This window comes from Bidens hawaiensis, unplaced genomic scaffold (genome assembly GCF_021521415.1).
Source record: "Bidens hawaiensis isolate Kalapana, Puna unplaced genomic scaffold, B.hawaiensis_p1.1 tig00002236_1, whole genome shotgun sequence".
In the NCBI taxonomy this organism is placed as follows: domain Eukaryota; kingdom Viridiplantae; phylum Streptophyta; class Magnoliopsida; order Asterales; family Asteraceae; genus Bidens; species Bidens hawaiensis.
Window position 1 is genome coordinate 1,518,790 of NW_027491119.1, and position 23,394 is coordinate 1,542,183.

Consider the following 23,394-nt stretch of genomic DNA (forward strand, 5'->3'; position numbering starts at 1 on the left):
ATGAATTTGAGGCAAAGACCACCTCCCACGCGCGGCCGTGATAATCCCCACGCGCCACCGCCGCCGCAGGCGGCGAGGAATGAGGAGCCGTATAACATAATCCCCATCCATAGTTTACTCTCCGACCACCCGTCGCTCCGGTACCCGGAGGTACGAGCGGCGGCGGCCGCTCTACGCGCCGTGGGCGATTTACGGCGGCCGTCGTTTCGCGAGTGGCGAGACGGGATGGATTTAATGGACTGGCTCGGGGAGTTTTTCGGGTTCCAAACGGATAACGTTCGGAACCAACGCGAGCATCTTGTGCTCCACCTCGCGAATTTGCAAATGCGGTTAACCCCACCGCCTGCGATAGCGGATAACCTCGACCCGAAGGTGTTACATAGCTTTCGGCGGAAGCTGCTTAAGAACTACGAGACGTGGTGCTCGTATTTGCGGAAGAAGTCCCAGGTTCGCCTCCCGCATTTTCGACAGAACCCTGAGACGCACCGACGGGAGCTTTTGTATGTTGCTATGTATTTGTTGATTTGGGGTGAAGCCGGAAACCTTCGGTTTACACCAGAATGTCTTTGTTTTATTTACCATCATATGACCATGGAGTTGAACCAAGTGTTATCCGGAGACATCGATGTCGACACGGGCCGTGCGTTTAACCCGTCGATCTCTGGAGAAAACGCGTTTTTAAACAAAGTGATCACACCCATTTACAAAACTATTAAAACAGAGGTTCAAAGAAGCCGAAACGGGACCGCTCCGCATAGCGCGTGGCGAAACTACGATGACATAAACGAGTTTTTCTGGAGTCGGAAGTGTTTTAAGAAGCTTAAATGGCCGTTGGATCTTTCGAGCAATTTCTTTGTAGACGACCCGAAGGCGACGAATCGGGTCGGGAAAACGGGCTTTGTCGAGCAACGAACGTTTTGGAACGTTTTTAGAAACTTCGATCGGTTATGGGTTTTGTTAATCTTGTTCTTCCAAGCTTCTATGATTGCTGCTTGGCGTGAAACCGTGTACCCGTGGGAAGCGATTAGTGATCGGGATGTACAGGTTGAACTGCTTACGGTTTTTATCACATGGGCCGGGCTTCGGTTCGGTCAGTCGGTTCTTGATGCCGGGACTCAGTACAGTTTAGTTTCAAAAGACTCGAAATTGCTTTTGTTTTGTATGGTTATGAGAAGCGCGGTGTCGTTAACATGGATTGTCGTGTTTACCGTGTTCTACATTCAGATTTGGGTTCAGAAAAACTCGGACGGGATGTGGTCGGATGCTGTGAACGATAAAATAATCGTGTTTTTGAAAGCGGGTTTGGTTTACATCGTCCCGGAGGTGCTTGCTTTGATCCTTTTCGTGTTACCGTGGGTCCGAAACTTTGTGGAGAACACCGATTTTATACTTTTCGATATATTAACGTGGTGGTTTCATTCCCGACTCTATGTGGGACGAGGCTTACGAGAAGGGTTAGTTAATAACGTCAAGTATACGCTCTTTTGGATAGTGATATTACTCTCGAAGTTCTCGTTTAGTTACTTTCTGCAAATTAAACCGCTTGTTGCACCCACGAAAGCGTTATTAAACCTGAGGCTAAACCAGTATAACTGGCATGAGTTTTTCAGGAACACGAACCGAATGGCGGTTGTTTTAATATGGGTTCCGGTTGTTCTGATGTATTTAGTTGATATTCAGTTATGGTACACGGTTTTCTCGGCTTTTGTCGGATCGATAATCGGTTTATTTTCACATTTGGGTGAGATTCGGAACATCGAGCAGTTGAGGTTACGGTTTCAGTTTTTCGCTAGCGCGCTACAGTTTAATATTATTCCCGAGGATCTAACGCTGGTTGCGAAAGACAGTCTTGTGCAGATGTTGCGTAACGCGATTCATCGGGTCAAGCTTCGGTACGGGCTTGGTCTACCGCATAAGAAACTGGAGTCAAGTCAGGTTGACGTGAGGCAGTTTGCGTTGATTTGGAACGAGATTATTTTTACGATGCGGGAGGAAGATTTGATTAGTGATAAGGAGGTCGAGTTGATGGAGTTACCGCCGACGTGTTGGGATATTATGGTGGTTCGGTGGCCGTGTATTTTGTTGTGTAACGAGTTGCGCCTTGCGCTGAACCAGGCGAGTGAGCTCGCGGGTGCACCGGACCTTTGGTACAGGATTTGTAACAGTGAGTACCGAAGGTGTGCGGTTATTGAAGCGTATTGTTGCATTCAGTTTGTGTTACTTAATATTATTGAAAAGAACACTGAAGAATACGCGATCGTTACAAGGTTATTCGAGTCGATCAATCTGTCTATACATAACGGGCAGTTTACACGGGAATACAAATGTCAAGCGCTTCCGGTTATCCACGCTAAGTTAATTAATCTAGTCGAAATATTATTGTCACCGGATCAAAATAAGAGCAAATTAGTCTTTGTTTTGCAAACATTTTACGAGCATACAGTTAAAGAGCTACCGAAAAATAAGAAACCAATGAGTCTATTGATTAACGAAGGTCTCGCCCCGCGAAACCCAGCGACTACAGAAGAGGCGTTACTTTTCGTGAACAGAGTTCGGTTTCCAAAACCCGATGACGCGTTCTACTACCGTCAGTTACGGCGGTTGAAAACAATTTTAAGCGCTCGGGACTCGATGCGGGATGTCCCGAAGAACATCGAGGCTCGGAGACGGATCGCGTTTTTTAGCAACTCGGTGTTTATGAATATCCCGCGGGCCCCGCAAGTCGAGAAAATGATGGCGTTTAGCGTTTTGACACCGTATTATGACGAGGATGTTTTGTATAAAAAGGAAGCGTTAAGAAACCCGAACGATGACGGGATCTCGACGCTGTTTTATTTGCAGAAGATATACGAAGATGAGTGGGAGAATTTTATGGAACGGATGCGGGGAGACGGGATGAAAAATGATGACGAGATTTTCACCACGAGATCCCGGGATCTTCGGGTTTGGGCGTCGTATCGTGGGCAAACGTTGTCGAGAACGGTTCGGGGGATGATGTATTATTATCGGGCACTTAAAATACTCGCGTATCTTGATTCGGCTTCTGAGATGGATATGAAGCAGTCAATGGGTCTCTGGGGTTCTAGAAGCTTAAACCAAAACCGAGCTGTGAACGAGTTCGGTGCGGTTATGATGAAGTTCACGTATGTTGTCACTTGCCAGATTTACGGGTCTCAGAAGAAAAGGGGCGAGTCGCAAGCCGAAGATATTGCGAATTTGATGAAAAATAACGAAGCGCTTCGGGTCGCGTATGTGGATGAAGTTCGGTTGGGTCGGGAGGAAGTCGAGTATTACTCGGTTCTTGTGAAGTATAACCAGCAGTTAAAAAAAGAGGAAGAAATTTACCGGATCAAGTTACCAGGCCTGATGAAGCTTGGTGAAGGAAAACCCGAGAACCAAAACCACGCGATTATTTTCACTCGGGGCGATGCGCTTCAAACGATCGACATGAACCAAGATAATACGTTTGAGGAGGCGTTAAAGATGCGAAACCTTTTGGAGGAGTTCAAGATCAATCACGGGATTCGAAAACCGACGATTCTCGGTGTTCGTGAAAACATATTTACGGGTTCGGTTTCGTCACTCGCGTGGTTCATGTCAACTCAAGAAATGAGCTTTGTGACACTCGGTCAACGGGTGCTTGCTAACCCGTTAAAAGTCCGAATGCATTACGGTCACCCGGACGTGTTTGACCGGTTCTGGTTCTTGACACGGGGCGGGATTAGTAAGGCGTCTAAAGTAATCAACATCAGTGAAGACATATTCGCGGGGTTTAACTGTACGTTACGAGGCGGGAACGTGACACATCACGAGTATATTCAAGTGGGTAAAGGTCGGGATGTCGGGTTGAATCAGATCTCGATGTTTGAGGCAAAAGTTGCGTCGGGAAATGGCGAACAGGTTTTGAGTCGGGACGTGTATCGGTTAGGTCACCGCCTCGATTTCTTCCGTATGTTGTCGTTTTTTTACACGACAGTCGGGTTTTATTATAACACAATGATAATGATTCTGATGGTTTACACGTTTCTGTGGGGCCGGTTATATCTCGCGTTGAGTGGCGTCGAGGGTGCAGCCTTGGACAACGTACGGTTAAACAAAGCGTTCAGTGCGGTCCTGAACCAACAATTCGTGGTCCAGATCGGGGTCTTCACCGCCCTCCCGATGATAGTCGAGAACTCGATCGAACACGGGTTTTTATCCGCGGTGTGGGATTACTTAACAATGCAGCTACAACTCGCCTCGATTTTCTTCACGTTCTCGATGGGGACCCGTAGTCACTACTTCGGTCGAACCATTCTTCATGGTGGGGCCAAGTACCGCGCCACGGGTCGCGGGTTTGTCGTAGAACATAAAAGTTTTTGCGAGAACTACCGGTTATACGCGCGAAGCCATTTCGTGAAGGCGATTGAGCTCGGTGTGATATTACTCGTATACGCATCGAACACCGCGTTAGCTATAAATAATTTCATTTACATTATTCTAAACTTCTCGAGTTGGTTCCTTGTTGTTTCGTGGATCATGGCACCGTTCGTGTTTAACCCTTCGGGTTTCGACTGGCTGAAAACGGTTTATGACTTTAACGACTTCGTGAGATGGATATTTTACAGTGGCGGGGCGTTGGCCAAAGCCGATGTAAGCTGGGAAACGTGGTGGTACGAGGAGCAAGATCATTTACGAACAACCGGATTATGGGGGAAATTGTTGGAAATAATTCTCGATTTGCGGTTTTTCTTTTTCCAATACGGGGTCGTTTACCATCTCAAAATAGCCGATAATAAAACGAGTATCGGCGTGTACTTGGTCTCGTGGGTGTTCATGATCGCCATCGTATCCGTTTACATTGTGATCGCGTATGCTCAAGATAAATATGCAGCAAAGGAACATCATAAGTACCGGCTCGTGCAACTAATCGTGACGTTTGTGGTGGTTTTCCTGACCATGATGTTGTTGAACTTTACAAAGTTAACGGTTTTGGATCTGTTCTCGAGTGTGTTGGCGTTTATTCCAACCGGGTGGGGGATGATATCGATCGCACAGGTTGTGAGGCCGTTTCTTGAAAGCTCGGTTGTTTGGGATTCGGTTGTGTCGTTGGCTCGGCTTTATGATATGTTGATTGGGATATTTGTTTTGGCCCCCCTTGCATTTTTGTCGTGGATGCCCGGGTTTCAAGCGATGCAAACGAGGATTTTGTTTAATGAAGCGTTTAGTCGCGGGCTTCAGATCTCGAGGATTCTCACCGGGAAGAATATTAACACCGAGTCATGATGAGATCAAGGTAATATAGTTCTCGGTACGACGTTTTTTATTAATGCGTAAATAAATGTAAAAAATGTGTTGATTTGGGTTGTGTTTTATCTATAATTTTTTCAGGATGCGGGCGTGTGTAAAATGACCGTTACGCCCTTGGGCTTATCATGCTGCTTGTTAAGAGATGCCACGAAGAAACTGGATAGCTTGGGGGTGTTTTTGTCATTATTTTTTACTGTTTAGCTATTGAACCTTATAACTTTTGACCAGCATTAAGAGGTCAACTTTTTGCAGCAGTAAATAGTCTTTTCAGTTCAATTTGTATGCATATAGGCGTGAACTGTTCGTGAACCGTTCGCTGAAAAGTTCGTTAATGTTCATTCATTTAATAAACGAACGAACATGAACAAAAAGTTTATGTTTGTTTAATTAAACGAACGAACATGAACACGTGTTTCGTTTGTTTAAATGCTTGCGAACGTTCGTTTATGTTCATTTTTGGATGCAACTTTGGATGATTCTACTTAGGGGTGCAAACGAGCCGAGCTCCTCAAATCGGCTCGTTAAAAAGCTCGACCGAGCCGAGATTAATCGAGCCTGAGCTCGAGCCTAAAAATAAGCTCGTTTAATAAACGAGCCCGGGCCCGAGCTTCACTTATCGAGCTCGAGCCTGTTCGTGAGCCTAAACAAGCCTGCCATTTTTATAACTTTTTAAATATATATATATATATATATATAATGCTATGAAAAAATAAATAAAAATAACGAAATAACATATATTATTTTATACTTAAAAGTTATAATAGAAAAATATATAAAAATAATTATAATTATATATAAAATGATTGATAAATAGTAAACGAGCCGAGCTCGAGCTTCAAAATCCGCTTACGAGCCGAGCTCGAGCTTTAAAAATAGAGCTCGTAACAAGCCGAGCTCGAGCTCTGTGTAAGTTAAACGAGCCGAGCTCAAGCCTAGTCGAGCTCTGGCTCGGCTCGGCTCATTTGCACCCCTAAATTTCTACTAAACGTTTTATATTTTTTCGTTTATGTTCATGGATTGTTCGTTTAGAATTTTAAATAAACGAACATAAATAGACATCTTCATTTGTTAAACAAACGAACATGAACGCATATTTGTCCGATTAAGTGTTCGTGTTCGTTTAAAGTTACATGAACGAGTACGAACGTGCCCTTGTTCGTGTTCATTCTAATTGTTTACACGTATATACATATATATTGTTTATCTAATTACTGCATTATAATTATCTCAAAATGCTACAATTGTCAAAATTGAATGTTTGTATAATTTTGTATAATATAACTGTTTTTTTACAACTATGTTTACATGTGAAACAAAAAGCCTCAACATAAGGCTTAGAACAGTTGCTGTTCTTGAATAATAACAGGCACTTCTTCGTACGAAAACGCGTCTCTAAATCTCTTCGGCAACACGAATCGACCACCGAATCGTTGTTGCATGTATACCACAAAAACACAAAACAACCCGCCGCAACATATAACAACATCCCACATGGTTGAATAATAATCCATCCCCGGATTCGCGTATATCTTGTCATAAAACCATGAAGAACTATGAGCCCTATAAAGATCATATACATGAGGCAATAACTGAACCATAGTCGACCCGATGTAAAACGAACGAGCAAGAACCGGTCCTTGCACGTCATTAAACAAATTAAACATAATTTGAGGTATCAAAAACGCATCAAGAACCAGCCCAGTGTAAGACTCGAGTGCGCCCCAAACCGTTACGTTCTCCTGTGATAAACGGAACCGTGTTTTCGTGTGAGTGTTTTGTAATAAGTGTGCAAACCAAGCGGTTAGACCGATCGCAACATACAACGGGCATGATATTTTAAGAACCTTTTTATCGGACGCCCAGAGGCTTCTTCGGTTCTCGTGACCGTTTCTTGAAGACCAAGTAAGCTGCAGTAACCGAAACTGTAATAGGAAGGCGACCATAGTAATGACCCGAACCAAAACCTCGTTAACTTCCAGCCATTGATCGGTACCAAGAAACACACTTTGTTTCCGGTTAACCATAAAAACGGCTTCAAAGTTGAGCAGTAACGGGATCATATGAGCTAAAGTGAGCACAACCAACATGACAACGGATATAAACGGAAGCATATCGGGATTCCTTTTAACATGAAACAACTGCAACCCGATGAAAACGCACGCGAGCGTGTTGGATATTAAAACCATGGTGATTTCAAGATCCATCCTCCATATCGACTCTTTCGCTTGGATTGCGGTTATCGAGCTAGACCCAAACTCAATCGGGTCAAAGTAAAGCGGGTCGGATTTCTCACGAGTGCTTTTAATCGTCCCGCGAACCATTCCCGCGTCTTTCAAGTTCAATGGCGAGAAGTTAATGTTTACCACGAGTTCACAGTCTAATAATCTTTTCTTTTGAAATTTTTCGTATGGCATATGCTTACAACCCATCATACATATAACGCCGGTTTTAGTATTATACACACCTTCTGCAGAGATTTCCACCATTTTCGACGCGCTGATTTGACCACCAAAGTCAAACGCATCACGGGCCTTGAAGCTAATCACGTAACTAACATTAACATACCCGTTACTCGAACTACGGTTCCATTGATTTTCAAAAGGCGTGTAGACTTTGTCACGTACGTATAACGGAGATGCATAACCGTATGCCGTTTGACCTTTCTTGTTTCTAACCAACATGTCAAATCTCAAGTTCGGTGACTCCTCATCCGGGTAGGTACCCTTTTTACCTTTCGTATCGAGATTTTCTTTACAAAAGCTTCGAACTTTATCATATTCCGTATACTCGTATGCAATACCTTTGATTCTCGAATTCACATTAGCAGGACTATAAAACGAAACATTACCAAGACTCTCGGTTTCCGTACTCCACATCTTCCCAACAATACTACTCCTACGCTTTAAACTAAAACTTGAAGCGAAACTAAACGCTAACCTAACCAAACACCCTTTCAAGTTATCAAACACTCGACACGCAACCAACGCAACCCGTTTTTTCCTCTCATCCCACTCCCCTTCCGCGACCAAACTTGTGAGCGGATAAAACAACAAACCTTTCCCATAACTCGAGTTCGAAAACTGCAAAACGTACCTCACTTTCCCGTCCTCCAAACAATCAACAACCTTAACCGACATCAACCGCGGCAATATCTCATCGCCCACTGGCCCAAAACTACACGACACATTCTCGCAATCATAATTCTCATAATCCAATTCGAATCTCATCCCCCATGTCATAACCGAACATATCCCTCGCCCTCGCCCGTCAACCGTACCCCGCACAACATTCTCCATACCATCATCGTAAACACGAAAACCGCCGTTCTCGATCTCTTTACCAATATAACTATAATCATACCCCAAACCCGAAACACCCAAAATCGACACGGGCTTAAATTTAAAGTAACTATCACTACCGGGTACCGACACACTTTCTAAACTACCATTAACCAAACTCGTATCAAGAACCGTTGAATTCGGATAATTTAACTTAAACACAACATTAACAGACCGTAACGAACTCACTGAGCCTGAACCGGAGCCGACCATACAGAGCTTCCCGGAACCCGAATCCCAAAACCCAGAAAGCCTGAACTCAGCTCCGGCGCCACGTGGCACAAACCGCGGCGGCCGGAACTTAACAAGCCGTAACCCTCGCCGTGAAACCTCGCCGGAGAAATAGCGAATAATATCCGGTCCGATCAAGTTAAGAACCGAATTAACGTAAAGGGTATGATTATCTTGAGTCGTGTAAGCTTTGTGGGTGATAAAGGTTGCATATTGGGGGTTAATTGGGTTGAAATTGAATTGGGGTTGAAACCCTAGGGTGTATACAGCGGTGTTTAAATTGGGGGAATTGGTTGGTGGGAATTGGGTTTTGGTTAATGGGGTTTGTGGAACGACGTCGTTGCAGTAATTGGAGTATGGGATTTGGGTTGAATTGGTGAAGAAGATGAAGAGAGGTGAAATTAGGATCAAGATTTGGGGGTTTGAAACCTTCATTTTGGGTTCCATTGGAAGCTAGATTTGGTTTGTGTGTGTGGTGAATCTTTGTTACATTTTGTTTTGTGAATCTATATTATGTGAGAATCTTTAAGAAGAAATTTCATTGACATAATAATAAGGGTGACACGTTATGGGGGTGTTTCGCCGGGCTTTTATTTTTCGACGTGCATTTATATTTTAAAGTATCTTATAGCTTATTTTTTATTATTTAATAAGCTTTTTTTAAGTGTTTGAATTAGCTTATATTCTACAAGTTGATAATAAGTTGTTAAATCCATTATTCTTTAATTTGTTATAGTAACAAGCTGTTTCAATAATTATTAATCCACCACCATTTAAGGGCAAATAAGTAACTTATACACTTACACAAATAAACTTCTTCAAATAAGTTAAAAACCATCTTCAAATTAGTTTATATAAGCTTATAAGCATAAGCTTAAAAAGCTAAACCAAACACCAAATTAAACTTATTTTGTAACAAAAAAAACTATAAAAGCTTGGTTAAAAAGCTAGGCCAAACAATTGCTTATTTTCACCAACTTATAGCTTATTCACTTTTTGAAAAAGTAATATGGTGTTTAAGATTACTTATATTGTGAGAGAAAAAGTTTCTTAAATTACAATATTGTAACTTATTAACTTAATAAAAAGTTATAAGGAGGTAAAATAAGGAATCCCAAACACCCCCTATTATTTTTTTTGGTATATTAGTTTTTTTAATCCCAACTATCGTCTTTTGATCACTATCGGTCCTAACTAACGAATTGGCTGATGTCGGTCCTAACTTTTAACGTATATGTTCATAACGTTTTGCGACTAATAGAATCCTAACGTCGTTAGTTTCAGGTCGCAGGAAAAACGTTTTTGGCCGGAAAACTCAAACTTTTTCCCGAAAACTCAACATTTCCGTCCCAAACATCTTGGTAATTTTGTATCGGACCTTTAGGAACATTTTTCTAGTAAAAGCCCTAATTATTGAGGCCACCAGAAACCCTAGAACCATCGTCAGAATCAGCTGATGGTGCTCAAGTGATGGTGGTTGGTTGGCGGTGAGTCAATTGGTGGTGGTTGCGGTGTTCAGGTTGTGTGTTTCCGGCAACAAATTTGACTTTTCTGCTCAAAAATGTTTTTCCGACGACCTGACACTAACGGCGTTTGAATTCTGTTAGTCGCGAACCATTAGGAACAAATACGTCAAAAGTTGAGACCTTTAGTAGCTAATTCATTAGTTGGGAGCGGCAATGACCAAAAGACAATAGTTCGGATTAATAAAAACAATATACCTTTTTTTTTTTGAGAAAAGGTAACCCTAAAGTTTGTGATTCGAACACATTAAACTAGGGGTGAGCATGAACCATCTCTTACCAGTCAAGCACATGAGACGCGTCAAACCCTAGCCGATCTTACCCACTTAGAATACAATATGGTTTCGGTTCGGTTTTCCATTTTTAAGAAACTGAAAAAAATGTTGGAGTTAATTCCCGAACCCGAGTTATGGATCTGGAAGGTGGGGCCGGTTTGAGCTAATGGATCGATCTCATTAATTAATTAATTATTGCAAATAGAGATAATTATTTATTTTATTTATTAGATATAAATGGAATTTTATTTAATAGGTAAATAGGAGTTTGTGTTCATTTAATAAAGCAAACGAATATCATAAACGCTAAAACCACCATTTTTGTTTAGTGATGAGATGAGAGGAGCTCGGGAAGGCCATTTCCACTTGGGTCACACTTATTGCCTGGTCTGTTTTCGTTTAATTCATGTTACGAAAATGATATTAAGACTTTATCGTTATTCTCTTTTATCGGTGTTTTGTTAGTGTTCCTGTGAGACCAACTTCTAGAGTGATTTGTGTTACATACATTAATCAGTGATTGTATGAAAATTTGTTATATAAGTTGTTACTTGTTAGACTGGTAATGGTTGGTTTTACATCTTAAGACGTCTCGGTTGAATAAACAAGTCGTGTCAAGTGTCAAAAGAATTTTTTGTAATATAATTTTTATATTATATGTTTTTTAAACCCAAAATATATAAAGATGACACTATCAGAAAACATAAATCTGTACTGCAACAAAATGGTGGGAAAAAATGTATAATAAACAAATTATTATCACTTGTCAAAATTGTATATACAACAAAAAAATGGTAACCAACAAATCTAAGTGAAGAAACAAAAACATATACTGAGTGGCCACCCCACCCGCCCATCTGGAACCGATTTTCCTAGTTAACAAATGAATTTTCTAAAAAATGATGTTAATAATGATTGCTTTTGCTTACATTTAGTTTCAGCTGCGAGTGATTGCGTTTCTTGAACCCGCAGCAATCTTTCTGTGTCCCCGGGAACTCGACTTTCTGTCTCGTCTACGTTTTTTTGATGGTGTCTTTTTTGGATTACTTACAGTGGATTCTGTAGATTTTTTCAAAGGTTTTTCAATGATAATTGCTGACTGGGAATTGGAAATGACAGGTGTACCAAGAACTGGTGGCGGTGGGGCCCAATGCTCCAAAACATCTCTATGGTATCCCTGTCAGAGAGAACAGAATCAGCATAAGTCATATATATGAACTCTTTTGACTGTCAAAGTCAACTTGGATGGATTTCAAGAGTCAAATTTTGATATAAATTCTTGAGGTTTGAAAAAAATTCACCGGTTAAATATAACCTATTTATAAATTCTTCAATTTTGGCATTTGGAAATGATCGGTTTGACTTTGAAAGTCAACATGCATAGATAAGAATAAAGGGTCAAACAAGAATGGTGATAACTCGATACCTGAAGTACAAAATTGCGTCTTTCACAGTCCCAAAACATGTTAATGGTCCAATTAGTCTTTGATCTAATCTTGTCCCGTACAATGCCGAAACTAATCTGATCTCTTGAAGTAAACCGGTCAACTTCATTAAACCAAAGACAAGTAAAAAGATTGGATATTGGAATATGTTCTTTAATCACCACACAACCTTCCGGAACATCTGCAATAATTCAAAAATAAATAAAAATATTGAATTGAATTTAAAAAATAAATAAAATGTCCTACCACTTCTTATAGGAAGCTTGGCTGAAGTATAAGGGGTCAAACCCTCCTTTTTATAAAAGTCAATCTGAAAGTCAATGGAGGCGTTATCATATTTTGCAGCCGCCTTATTAGCCTCGGCTTCTAAAAACACGTCAAAACGCTTATAATGCCTTGAAATCGCAAAACTTGCATTCTCCCTCCACAAAAACCTGAAACCAGTTATATTATATGTTTCTGTATTCGATATAAACACCATACATCACAATATAATATATAAATTAATACCTTTCAAGAATTTGATACGGGTCAACGACAAGCTTAAGTTTTCCATCCATCCATATAGAGTAACGCGCATTGGGAAAAAGCCTATGTGATAAAAGTTTTGGAACCTGCATAAAGATTCCATTATGTTGTTAATATTGAAACCATTTTTATAGCCAACTATTAGTCAACTAGTCAACTTTATTTGGTCAAATGCTACCTTTCCATTGCGCCTCGGGTCTGCATATGGCAGATTGTAAACAACAACAACATTCCACAAACCTATCTTCTTGCTATCATCCAAGTTACTTTTATTCCTCATAAACTTTTCGGTTTCTTCATCAATAAACATGAAAAAGCAGACGTTTTGCTTTGCAGTGTCGCTGATATTCAATGGTTGTTGAATCAAATCATAAGCTCCTGTTAAAGTTTAACTATTAGAAACACAAATGCATAAATGTAAACAGTGTATGATAATGATAGCTATGATATTGAAATATACCAAATATTGCAGATGCAACCACGATTCCATGGCACTGATCCATCAGAAAAATATCTGAATCACTAATATCAAATCCTGACTTGCGTCCGGGCCTATCTCCTCTCACAAACCTTTTATGTAACCATGCACAAACCGGAAATTGATTAGTGACCACAAAACTAGTTAATGGGTGTCTGGATATCAGTTTTAAGACGTGTACGTGTATCAAAACACTCTCTAAATGATGAGTAAATCTAAAGAAAATAATAATCATAATCATAATCATACCCACAATGCACAGCCATTGATTCTTTGATATCATAAGCTTCATATCTCTGCTTTAAAGAAGGATATCCACCAAACCCCGACCCACCAAATTCAGTTTTTATTAAACTCTCATCATTAATGTAAGTAAGGTTATGAAGCACCGGAGAGTATGATGGCGATTTTGGCATTAATGCAATAGCATCTTTCACAGGAAGGTAACACACTGGGCACGCTGCCACATCATAAATAATTACACAATTAGCAAAAAAATAAAAATAAAAATTTCAAGACAACAAATTAGTAATGGTGATTTAAGCTTACGACGAGGGCCTGTTTTTTTCTTGTCTGCTGGTGGAGGTGGCAATGTGAAGGTCTCACAAGGGTTTCCAGGAGGAAGAGTGTACCCTGTGAAATAATCAGGCGATGGATGGGCGGTAGACGGTGGTGGTGGTGGTGGATGGGATACAGCCCTTTTATCTTCATGTAATGTGACCGGCATCTGCCCGTTCATCAATGCAGAATTTAACTCATGATCTCTTTCATTAATAGTTGGTGAAAACCTAGAAAATCTTTTGAGGAAATGATTCCTCTGGTTGATTTCACCTTCAAAATTCAAAATGAATCATGAATAAAGACCTTAACTGGTATAATCAAAATCAGCTGGTTATATATAAAAGCAATCAAACACAAGCTGATTAATGAATAATTAGGTCAAACTTAGGCCTGCAAACGAACTGAACAAAGAATGGGGGCATGTTCGTTTTCGTTCATTTAACTTTAACCGAACACACGGTTTCATTTTCATGTTTGTTCATACAGAAAATGATCGTGTTCGGTTAACATCCTAAACGAACATAAATAAACATTATACAAATGAACATAAGCAAACAACTATATATGACTATAAACGAACATAAACAAGCATTCAAAAACAAACTCCATGTTTAACTATCTTGGACGGAATGAGAGAAGCAGAAAGACGCGAGGCCAAGAGTAATTCCAAAGAATGAAGATGTGGCTAGGGTGGTAGCTTACTAACATGTTTAACCATATTTAAAAACTATAAACTTACTTAGTTAAATGCTTCAAACAAACATAGACAGGTAAACATAAATGAACGAACATAAACAAACGTAAATAAATGGATATAAATGAAAGTATATAAACAAACATAAACGAATGTAAATAAACAAGCATAAATGAACATATATCAACAAACATAAACGAACATTCAGGATCGAAACATGTGTTAATATTCGTTCGTTTAATTAAATGAACAAGCTGTTCTGTTCATGTTCATTCGTTTACTAAAATAAAAGAACATAAACGAACTTCCCACCGAACAGTTCATGGATAGTTAACTGTACGTTTGGTTCGTTTGCATGCCTAGACTTAAACTAGCATAAAACAGCACAAATTCAAACAAAATATAGGACTGTAAATCAATATAGGGGAAATTGAAACAGTTACATATTTCAACTATTGTTACAAACTGTATATAATTATTACATAGTTAAATAGTTTAATCAAACATAAACAAACGAACATATATGAACAAACATAAACTAATGTTCACAAATGTATACGAGCAAACGAACATGTGTTCATGTTCGTTCGTTTAATTAAATGAACAAAAAATTTTGTTCGTGTTCGTTCGTTTATCAAATAAACGAACATAAATGAACTTCCTGCAGAACAGTTCACTCGCTCGGTTCGTTTACAGCCCTAAATCCAACCAAAACACAAAACAATAACTCAATTAACGCAAAACTGAAAACCGAGAACAAACCTTTAACCGAACACGAACAGTTAAACGAACGGATTTTCTTTTTCCAGTTCGTTCGTTAAGAAAATGAACATATTTTAACCGAACACGAATAGTAAAACGAACAGATTTTCTTGTTCATGTCCGTTCGATAAGAAAATGATCATGTTCGTGTCGTTCGTTAACATCCTAAAGGAACAAGTCATGAACATAAACGAGCACAAACGAACAGAAATAAACATATATAAACAACTATAAATGAAAATATAAATGAATATAAACAAACATAAACGAAAAATCATAAACGAATTCCACGTTTAATAATCTTGGATGGAATGAGAGAGCTAGAAAGACGAGAGGCCGAGAGGTAATTCCAAAGAATGAAGAAGTGGCTAGGGTTAGTGGTTGCTTACTAACATGTTTAACTAAACTATAAACTTACATAGTTAAATGTTTTAAACAAGCATACATACACAAACATATATGAATGTATATAAACAAACGTAAATTAACGAACATATATGAACAAACATACACTAACGTTCATGAACATGAACACAAATAAACTAACATAAACGCACTTCCCGCAGAACAGTTCACTCGTTTCATTCGTTTACAACCCTAATTTAAACAAAATGCAGCATCAATAATCACACATCAATTTAGCTGAAAACCGAAAACCGAAACAAACCAACCTTTAGCAATATAGAGAATCCACAGCATAGCAGCAAAGGAAGCAATGGACAGCAACAACAGCATTCCAACCTTCTTTCTCGGTACGCATTTGAAGATCCAAACAAACACCTTATTATTATTACTACTACTACTTATTATTATTATGAATATGATCTTTCTCCTTATTAACAAACACCTTAGAAGCTCTTTTAGGCGGTGAAATTAATTGACTGTTATTATTATTAATAATATTATTGTTGTTGTTATTATTATTATTATTATTATTATGTAACCCTAGAGTACCGTTACTTGATGATCGTACGACTAACGAACCTAAACTCGCAACTCGTGAAGCGTTATTTGACGTCATCTTCGGTTTAATTTTGACCTAATTGGATTCAATGTGATGTCATGCAATGCAATTAAAGGAATTGAGATTATTATTATTATTATTGTTATTATTATTACCTCATGAAAATGAAGGAACGAAGAAGAATGGAGAGAGTGCCATTAGAGCATATTATAAGCCTTTTCTGTTATTTATATTTTGTATGATGATTTGTTTATATTATTTCATGTCAACTTCTTTTTGATACGGGTGTAAACGAGCTGAGTCGAGTTAGTGTTAGTTAGTGCTTGATGCTCGAGCGAGGATCCAAGGACGTTTTTACTAGCGTGATGTCACGGAGTTACTCATCAGACTCCGTGTGACGCCCGAAGGACTCAATAGGCGAGTGGCAATAGCTCGCTACCAGCGATGCGTTTGTCGGGAAAGCACGGCTAGGCATGTGCGCCTCTTTTCCTGCTGAGGTCGTGCCTGATGAAGTCCAAGACGGGCCAACAAACCCAAGCATTTCAACACAAGTCAAGCATCTCGATCTTCAAATACTTGGTTTGTGACAGTAAGCTCTGTCATGGGCTTGACGAGTGTATCTTTTTTGTTAGTTAATTAGCCGAGCCATTGTTCGATGCTCGAGCATGGATTCAAAGACATTTTACTAGCGTAAGCTTTGTCATGGCTTGACGAGTGTATTTTTTTTATTAATTAATTAGCCGAGCCGAGTCAATGTTCGACACTCAAGCTCGGCTCCAAAGATGTTTTTACTAGCTTAAAGCTGAGCCAGTGTTTGATGCTTGAGCTCGGCTCTGGAGACGGTTTTACTAGCTCAAGCTCTGTCATGGGCTCGACTTGTATATCTTTTGATATAGGTGTAAACGAGCGGAGTCGAGTTAGTGTTCGATGCTTGAGCGAGGATCCAAGGACGTTTTTACTAGCGTAAGCTCTATCATAGGCTTGACGAGCGTATTTTTTTATTGATTAATTAATTAGCCGAGCCAGTATTTGATGCTCGAGCAAGGATTCAACGACGTTTTTAATAGCATAAGCTCGATCATGGGCTCGACTCGTGTATATTTTGTTAATTAATTAGCCGAGCCGAGTCAGTGTTCGATGCCCAAGCTCAACTCCAAAGACGTTTTTACTAGCTTAAAGCTGAGCCAGTGTTTGATGCTCGAGCTCGGCTATGAAAACGTTTTTACTAGCTTAAGCTCTGTCATGGGCTCGACTTGTATATTTTTTTTGTTACTTAGTTAGCCAAGTCGAGCCAATGTCCGATGCTCAAGCGTGGCTCCGAAGACGTCTTTACTAGCTCAAGCTAGGCTAGGGTTCAACTTGTGTATAGTTTTGACTAGCTCGTCCACGACAGAGAAATCCTGGCCAGACGACGACATTCCATAAATGTCCATCTCTCCATACGTGATGGCGTCACCAAACAGTCACCGTCTAGTACACGAGACATGTAAAGACCATACCTGATACTTATTAAAATCATGCAGGTTTGTGTCGTGTATCGTGTCTAAATTACCGACCCTAGTTAATTTGATTACAAAGGTTCCAGTTCAAAATTATACATTTTGGATGAAAATGGCGTTCAAATAATAATAATAATAATAATGAATTAAAGGTGTTCATTGATTTCAAACTTTGGGCTTGGTGCTTCAGTTAAACCATAATGGTAAAGTTGGGCCCATCTTTTGGGGTTGAGTCCATAGTTTACTGGCCCAGCACCCTCCCGTAGAAATATATGATGAAACTATAGAAGACATACACGAAATAATACACATAAATACACAATAATATTCATATATCTTTATATATTACACCAACTTAAAAGCTACAAATAATCCACATGATGTTTTATATTAGGGAAAATTCTAAAAATAAGCGTTTATGAAAACATATTTCAAGTTTTATGTGTTATTTTCAATAAATTCCAGAAATATGTATTATAAACTAGTCGCGACGAATATATTTTGATAACACACGAGTAGTTTGTAGAACCAATTAAAACTTGCCACGTGCCCTTAAACTAACCGTAATGAACAAGTTCACTAATCATTTACTTGTCACGACTAAATAAGTTTGATGCTTGGTAATCAACGCCCGCGAGTAATTCATAAGTCCTTTAGTCGCGACGAATAGTTTACCTGGTTTAAATTCCCTACACGAGTAGTTTATTAGTAGTTAACTCGTCGCGACTTGTTTAACCTTACAATCTACTCGTCGCGACTAAAGGACTTATGAATTACTTATGGGTGTTGATTACGAGGCATGAAACTTATTTAATCGTGACGGGTAAATGATCAGTGAACCTGCTCGTTACGGTTAGTTTAAGGGCACGTGACAAGTTTTAATTGGTTCTACAAACTACTCGTCACGACTGGTTTATAATATCTATTTCTGAAATTTTTTGCAAATAGCACCTAAAACTTGAAATTTGTTTTCATAAACGTTTATTTTCAGAATTGTCCCTATTAAAATTAGCTTTCACTTACCTTCTGTATATATTTTTGTGTTCTAATTAATTTAGTGGGAACGTTGCAATTAAAAGGGGATAGATTGAAAACGATGTATGTGCATTAAAAATATCATTTTTATACCAATTCCATATCAATTAAAATTAAATCTATGAATTAAAAAAAAAGATATTTTTTTAACCATATATAGTGAGTGCCAAATTAAGTTGGTCCATACATTTAGTCATTTCTCTTTCATTAGCAATATTTTGTTTTCAAGTTCATTTTAAAATATGTGAACTAGAAGTTATGATAAGATATTCTCAATTTGAAACAATTTGGTGATTTCTAACTAAATGGAAATAAATAATTCTATCTTTTGTGTACTTGTCAATAATAATTTTACCTTGAAAAATCACTACCAACGGTACAACCTTTTGACTAGTTTTATCTCAATAGATCTCTCTTAAAAAACACTTAATGTCATTGAGTTTTTTTTTTTTGAATTTCAAACGGTATTTTATGGCTTTTGATAAGAAGGATACGGGTCGACTGATGTAAAACTTATCTCGAAATGGTAATTCAGATTCAAACAATTTGGCGATTTCTAAATTTATAAAGTATACACTTGAAATTTTAATTTTAAAGTAAATTTAATTTTCAATTTAGGTTAGCCAATTTCTTCATAATATCAACAATTTTGACAACAAATGAAAAATAAATATAAAGTTGTTGAAATTTTATTAATGAAAGTATAGAGTAACAAGGTTTCATAATACATCACATATGTTCTACAAAAACAAAATGACCATAAAAACAAGACATTTGGCAAATCGTCAACAAAATCCATAGTTCGCACTAACATTCTAACTCTGGTTGATCGAGTAGATCATTCATCATCTACTAATGGCTTGATTGTGGTCGTGCCAGTAGACCGCTCTGTGACTCTAAGCCATTTTGCTTGCATGTATCTTTGCTTTCTCCACGGCCCCAAATGCACTTTCTTTTCCCTCATGCATTCTTTTGCCGCGTTACTTAGTATTTGTATTATGGTTTGTAGTCGGTCAGATTTGCCCACAAAGACGTCGGGCAGTTTGCATACGAGACTGTTGTACTCCTTGCTCCCTTTCTTCATCTCAAACTGGCCACGAAACTCTAACTCAATTATCACTCGTACTGAACCTTTTTTGTGGTTAGAATTATCGATAACATCCAAAAACGTGTGTTCTCCTGAATCATAATAATTATATAAAAAAAATCTTTAATTTAGTAAGGACAACTCGGTATTCTTAAACATACCAAAATACCTACATGGAATATTCCAAAACACACTAAAAAAAGTTTCAATTAGGTTTTTGAGGTAATTATGACTCTTTAAGGTAACATACGGTTCAAAAACTAATTAGAAACAGTAATTAAAATACTTAATTATGTACGATATTTTTTTTTTCAAATACAGTATTATATATTTGATATTTTATATGCTAGTATAAAAATTTAATGAGTCAGATTGAAAAATCGTAATACATGTTATATATAACAATAAAAAACTTATGATACTGTCACGCTTTTCGCTTGCACACGAAAATGATATAAAAGAATTTAATTACCTGATGGAAAATCTAAAGAGTTATTCCATTTGGACTTGCAAATACCCGAATCATAACCGGACTTCTGCAGCTGCCTACAAATTTCCCTCATCCGACAACTCGGGCACCCATCTAAGACTGGTCTCGAGCAAGAGCATACATTCCCAAAATCCCTAAGTACTTCTTTTGTTATATTTCGGATTTCTGATTCCAAAATTGTCGTCCTAAATAGGGTTGTCTGTCAAAAAATTAATACGAATAACAAGTTGTTAACCGGAGTTAAAACATGATTTCAAGATTCCAATTAACTTAACGCTAGGGGTTTAAATGAGTTCAGCTGCTCGCAAGCTACTTGAGATCAAGTTGTTAAAAAGCTCGAAATGATCCAAGCTTTCAAGCTCAAGGCGAGCCCTAGCCTCAAATAAAGTTCGTTTAGTTATCAAGCCGAGCTTGAGCCTTGTATGGGAAGCCTTCACGAGCCTATTTTATTTTTAAGTATTACCTTATTTGGACTTCTATGTATCAATTTAAACTACACAACCGAGCTCGAGCCGAGCTTAAGATCATTTAAGGTATTTCTCAAAATATATAAATATAATTAACATGAAAAACCGACTCAATAGTCGAGCTTGATCTCTAGCTCTTGTAAGTCAAAAGAGTCGTGCTCGAGCCTAGTCAAGCTCAGTCTTAGCTCATTTACCGTTTTACACCCCTATGTGGTTAAGGAAACTTACATGTAAATTTTCATATTGGGTTTCCCAAAATTTAATCTTGTCTTCAATATCTTTGGGGTCTTCTTCACACTCGCCATCATTTTCTTTATCTTGTTGAGTGCCGAACAATATATCATTTCCTGGGGACGATGACACCGCGACATCTTCCTCAAGAAATCGGAAGATTGAACCGCACAATTGCACAAGTTGTTGGTCATGTGGGTTGTGACAGGTGGTATAGTTGCGATTTGGTGATAGGACACGGTGGCTCATCGGAATATAGGTGGTGGTTCTGCCCATGGACCACCCTCACACTACCTTCTATTTTCTAAAAGAAAAAATATATATTACTATTATTGTTTTATTTTGTTGGAGTGAGATTAATTGTGGGAATTGTTTTGTTATATAGGGTGATGTATAATATATGATATATTCCACGTGGCATGTTTTTATTTGATGGTAGTGACTTGTGGTTTAAATCCACGTAGATTTGATTCAAGATATACAAACGTGGAGATATGCTCAAAAATTCGGATTTTTTTTAGTATTTGTTTGTTAATTACAAAAAAGCCCTTGAGCTTAAAATATCATGTTACTTAAATGTTATCTTTTACAAAGAAGCCACACTATTTATGAGCAAATTCGGTATTCGATTGGTACCGGTACTAACAGGTATTGGTACCGAACTTAGTATCAATTTCGTATTGTTGGTATCGAATCGGTACCAATGTTTTGAGTTTTCGGGACCGGTACGATACCGGTATTTCCCGAATTTTGTCTTAAAAATCGATATCGGTACCAAAAATTTGTGATTTTTGGAATCGGGATTTTCGGTACCGGTATGGTACTGAGCTCATCCCTAAGCCACACAACTACTAAATTTTTCCTCTTTAACATAATTTTATTGCCGGTTTCAAAACTTATTTACAGTTTGTTGCTACATGGATCCATCGAGATGGAGATTAGGATTGTTGCATTAGCTGAAAAGATGAACTAGTCACATTGTCTTTTAAGGGACCCCTTAGCCCTTATACAAGCTACGCCAATGCAAGTTAGAAGGGATCCAAGGCCAAAACCTTAGGATCCGCTTTGACGCTCAGGTTAATATAGGATTAATCATCATTGAGATAAGTGTGTAATGGGTTGGAACAATTGGATCCCAAAAAAAATAAATATTTTCGTGTGGAAAGCTGAGATGAACCGGATACCGACTCGGGAAGTTCTTGCTTTTAGAAACATTCCGGTCAACACGACCATCTGCTCATTCTGTGAGGAAGGCCCGGAAAATGCAAATCACTTGCTTCTCTCGTGTCAAATGGCAAATCGCGTTTGGCAGTGTATTGGCTCTTGGTGTAAGATCCCTTCCATTTTCGCATTTGTGGTTCGTGATCTTCTTATTATTCATAAAACAGCTCCACTTTGCAACAAAAAGAAAAAGGTTTTACAAGGTATTATTATAACTACATGTTGGTGCATATGGAAAGCAAGGAACCAAATTATCTTTGAAAATAAGGAGAGCTCGGTTGATAAGGTGATTGAAGACGTTAAATCTTTGGCGTTTCTTTGGATAAAGAACAGATCGTCGTTCAAAAACTTATCTCGGAGAGATTGGTGTAATTTTTCTTTCTAAGCATTTCCTTTTGTTGTGTTGTTTTGTCGGCCTTAGCTTCTTGCTAGTTTGGCTTGTTTAATGAAAGTTGCCGTTCGAAAAAAAAAAAAAAGTGTGTTAGTAGTGGTGGTGGTGGTGGTTATAGATTTATAGGTAAGATTAAGCCCTTAGGTTTCTTTTGGTACAAGAATAATTCCAAAAGAATTTCGATAGACTAGTCTAGTTGGTGTAATTTTTATTTATGTAATTGTTCGGCTTTGTTGGTTGGTGGCTCTCTCCGGCTTGTGGAGGGTGCCGGTGTTTCTTGGCATTTTTCCACCTTTGTTTAGAAGAGTTCACAATACGAAAAATAAAAAGACTTTTTATGCTCGCTTTTGTAATTTTGTTTCAATACCTATGTATTATTTATCATGTCCTTAAACATGTCTCTAAACATATGCATTGAAACACGACACGATAAGACACAATGATCTGTGATACTACACACGAACATGACATGATACTGGGTGTTGGTTTTATCGGTCCAAACGACTATGATCAAACTTTCTTGCTTATTTAAATTAAATTCCTTTATATCTTTATTTTTTCGGTATTTTATCTATATGTTATTATCTCAGTTATTTAATTCAATCAAATTTTCCTGCTTATTTTTCTCAACTTGCCTTGCTTCTATTTGAAGTTATAATAATAAAATATTAAGAAAATAATATTCTATAATAGTGTTTTAATCCATCCATTTTCAAGAATTGTTAAGCACTTTCTATGCATGATTTTACGGTTTTAAATTCGTTACATGACTTTTGTCAACAATCACGTGAGCCATTACTTGCTGTCACGTGATCCTCAAATCCCAAGAGCCTTGTTAAGTTATTTTTTTTAACTTTCTTTTATTACATGAAAATTAACTTTCTT

The 23,394-nt window shown here is 38.3% G+C and overlaps 2 protein-coding genes, 1 non-coding gene and 2 pseudogenes across 4 annotated transcripts; 2 read left to right on the forward strand and 3 right to left on the reverse strand.

Annotated features, from left to right (window-relative positions):
• On the forward strand, nucleotides 1-5,428 carry LOC143612822 (callose synthase 11 pseudogene; annotated as a pseudogene). The gene is made up of 2 exons (XR_013150000.1): nucleotides 1-5,275; nucleotides 5,371-5,428. The product of XR_013150000.1 is annotated as a callose synthase 11 pseudogene (transcript).
• On the forward strand, nucleotides 2,982-3,061 carry LOC143613047 (small nucleolar RNA J33). Its single transcript, XR_013150046.1, has one exon. It is a non-coding gene; the product is annotated as a small nucleolar RNA J33 (small nucleolar RNA).
• Nucleotides 5,429-6,623: 1,195 nt separating the features above from the next.
• Nucleotides 6,624-9,293, reverse strand: LOC143610955 (uncharacterized). Its single transcript, XM_077085293.1, has one exon. It carries the CDS (start codon nucleotides 9,291-9,293, stop codon nucleotides 6,624-6,626), a length of 2,670 nt encoding a protein of 889 aa, XP_076941408.1.
• Nucleotides 9,294-11,593: 2,300 nt separating this feature from the next.
• LOC143610964 (putative hexosyltransferase MUCI70) lies at nucleotides 11,594-16,145 on the reverse strand (annotated as a pseudogene).
• A 3,315-nt stretch (nucleotides 16,146-19,460) lies between these two features.
• LOC143610973 (uncharacterized) lies at nucleotides 19,461-21,146 on the reverse strand. The gene is made up of 3 exons (XM_077085311.1): nucleotides 20,895-21,146; nucleotides 20,182-20,398; nucleotides 19,461-19,801 (listed from the first exon to the last, which is right to left on the reverse strand). Exons 1-3 carry the CDS (start codon nucleotides 21,144-21,146, stop codon nucleotides 19,461-19,463), a joined length of 810 nt encoding a protein of 269 aa, XP_076941426.1.
• Nucleotides 21,147-23,394: the final 2,248 nt, after the last annotated feature.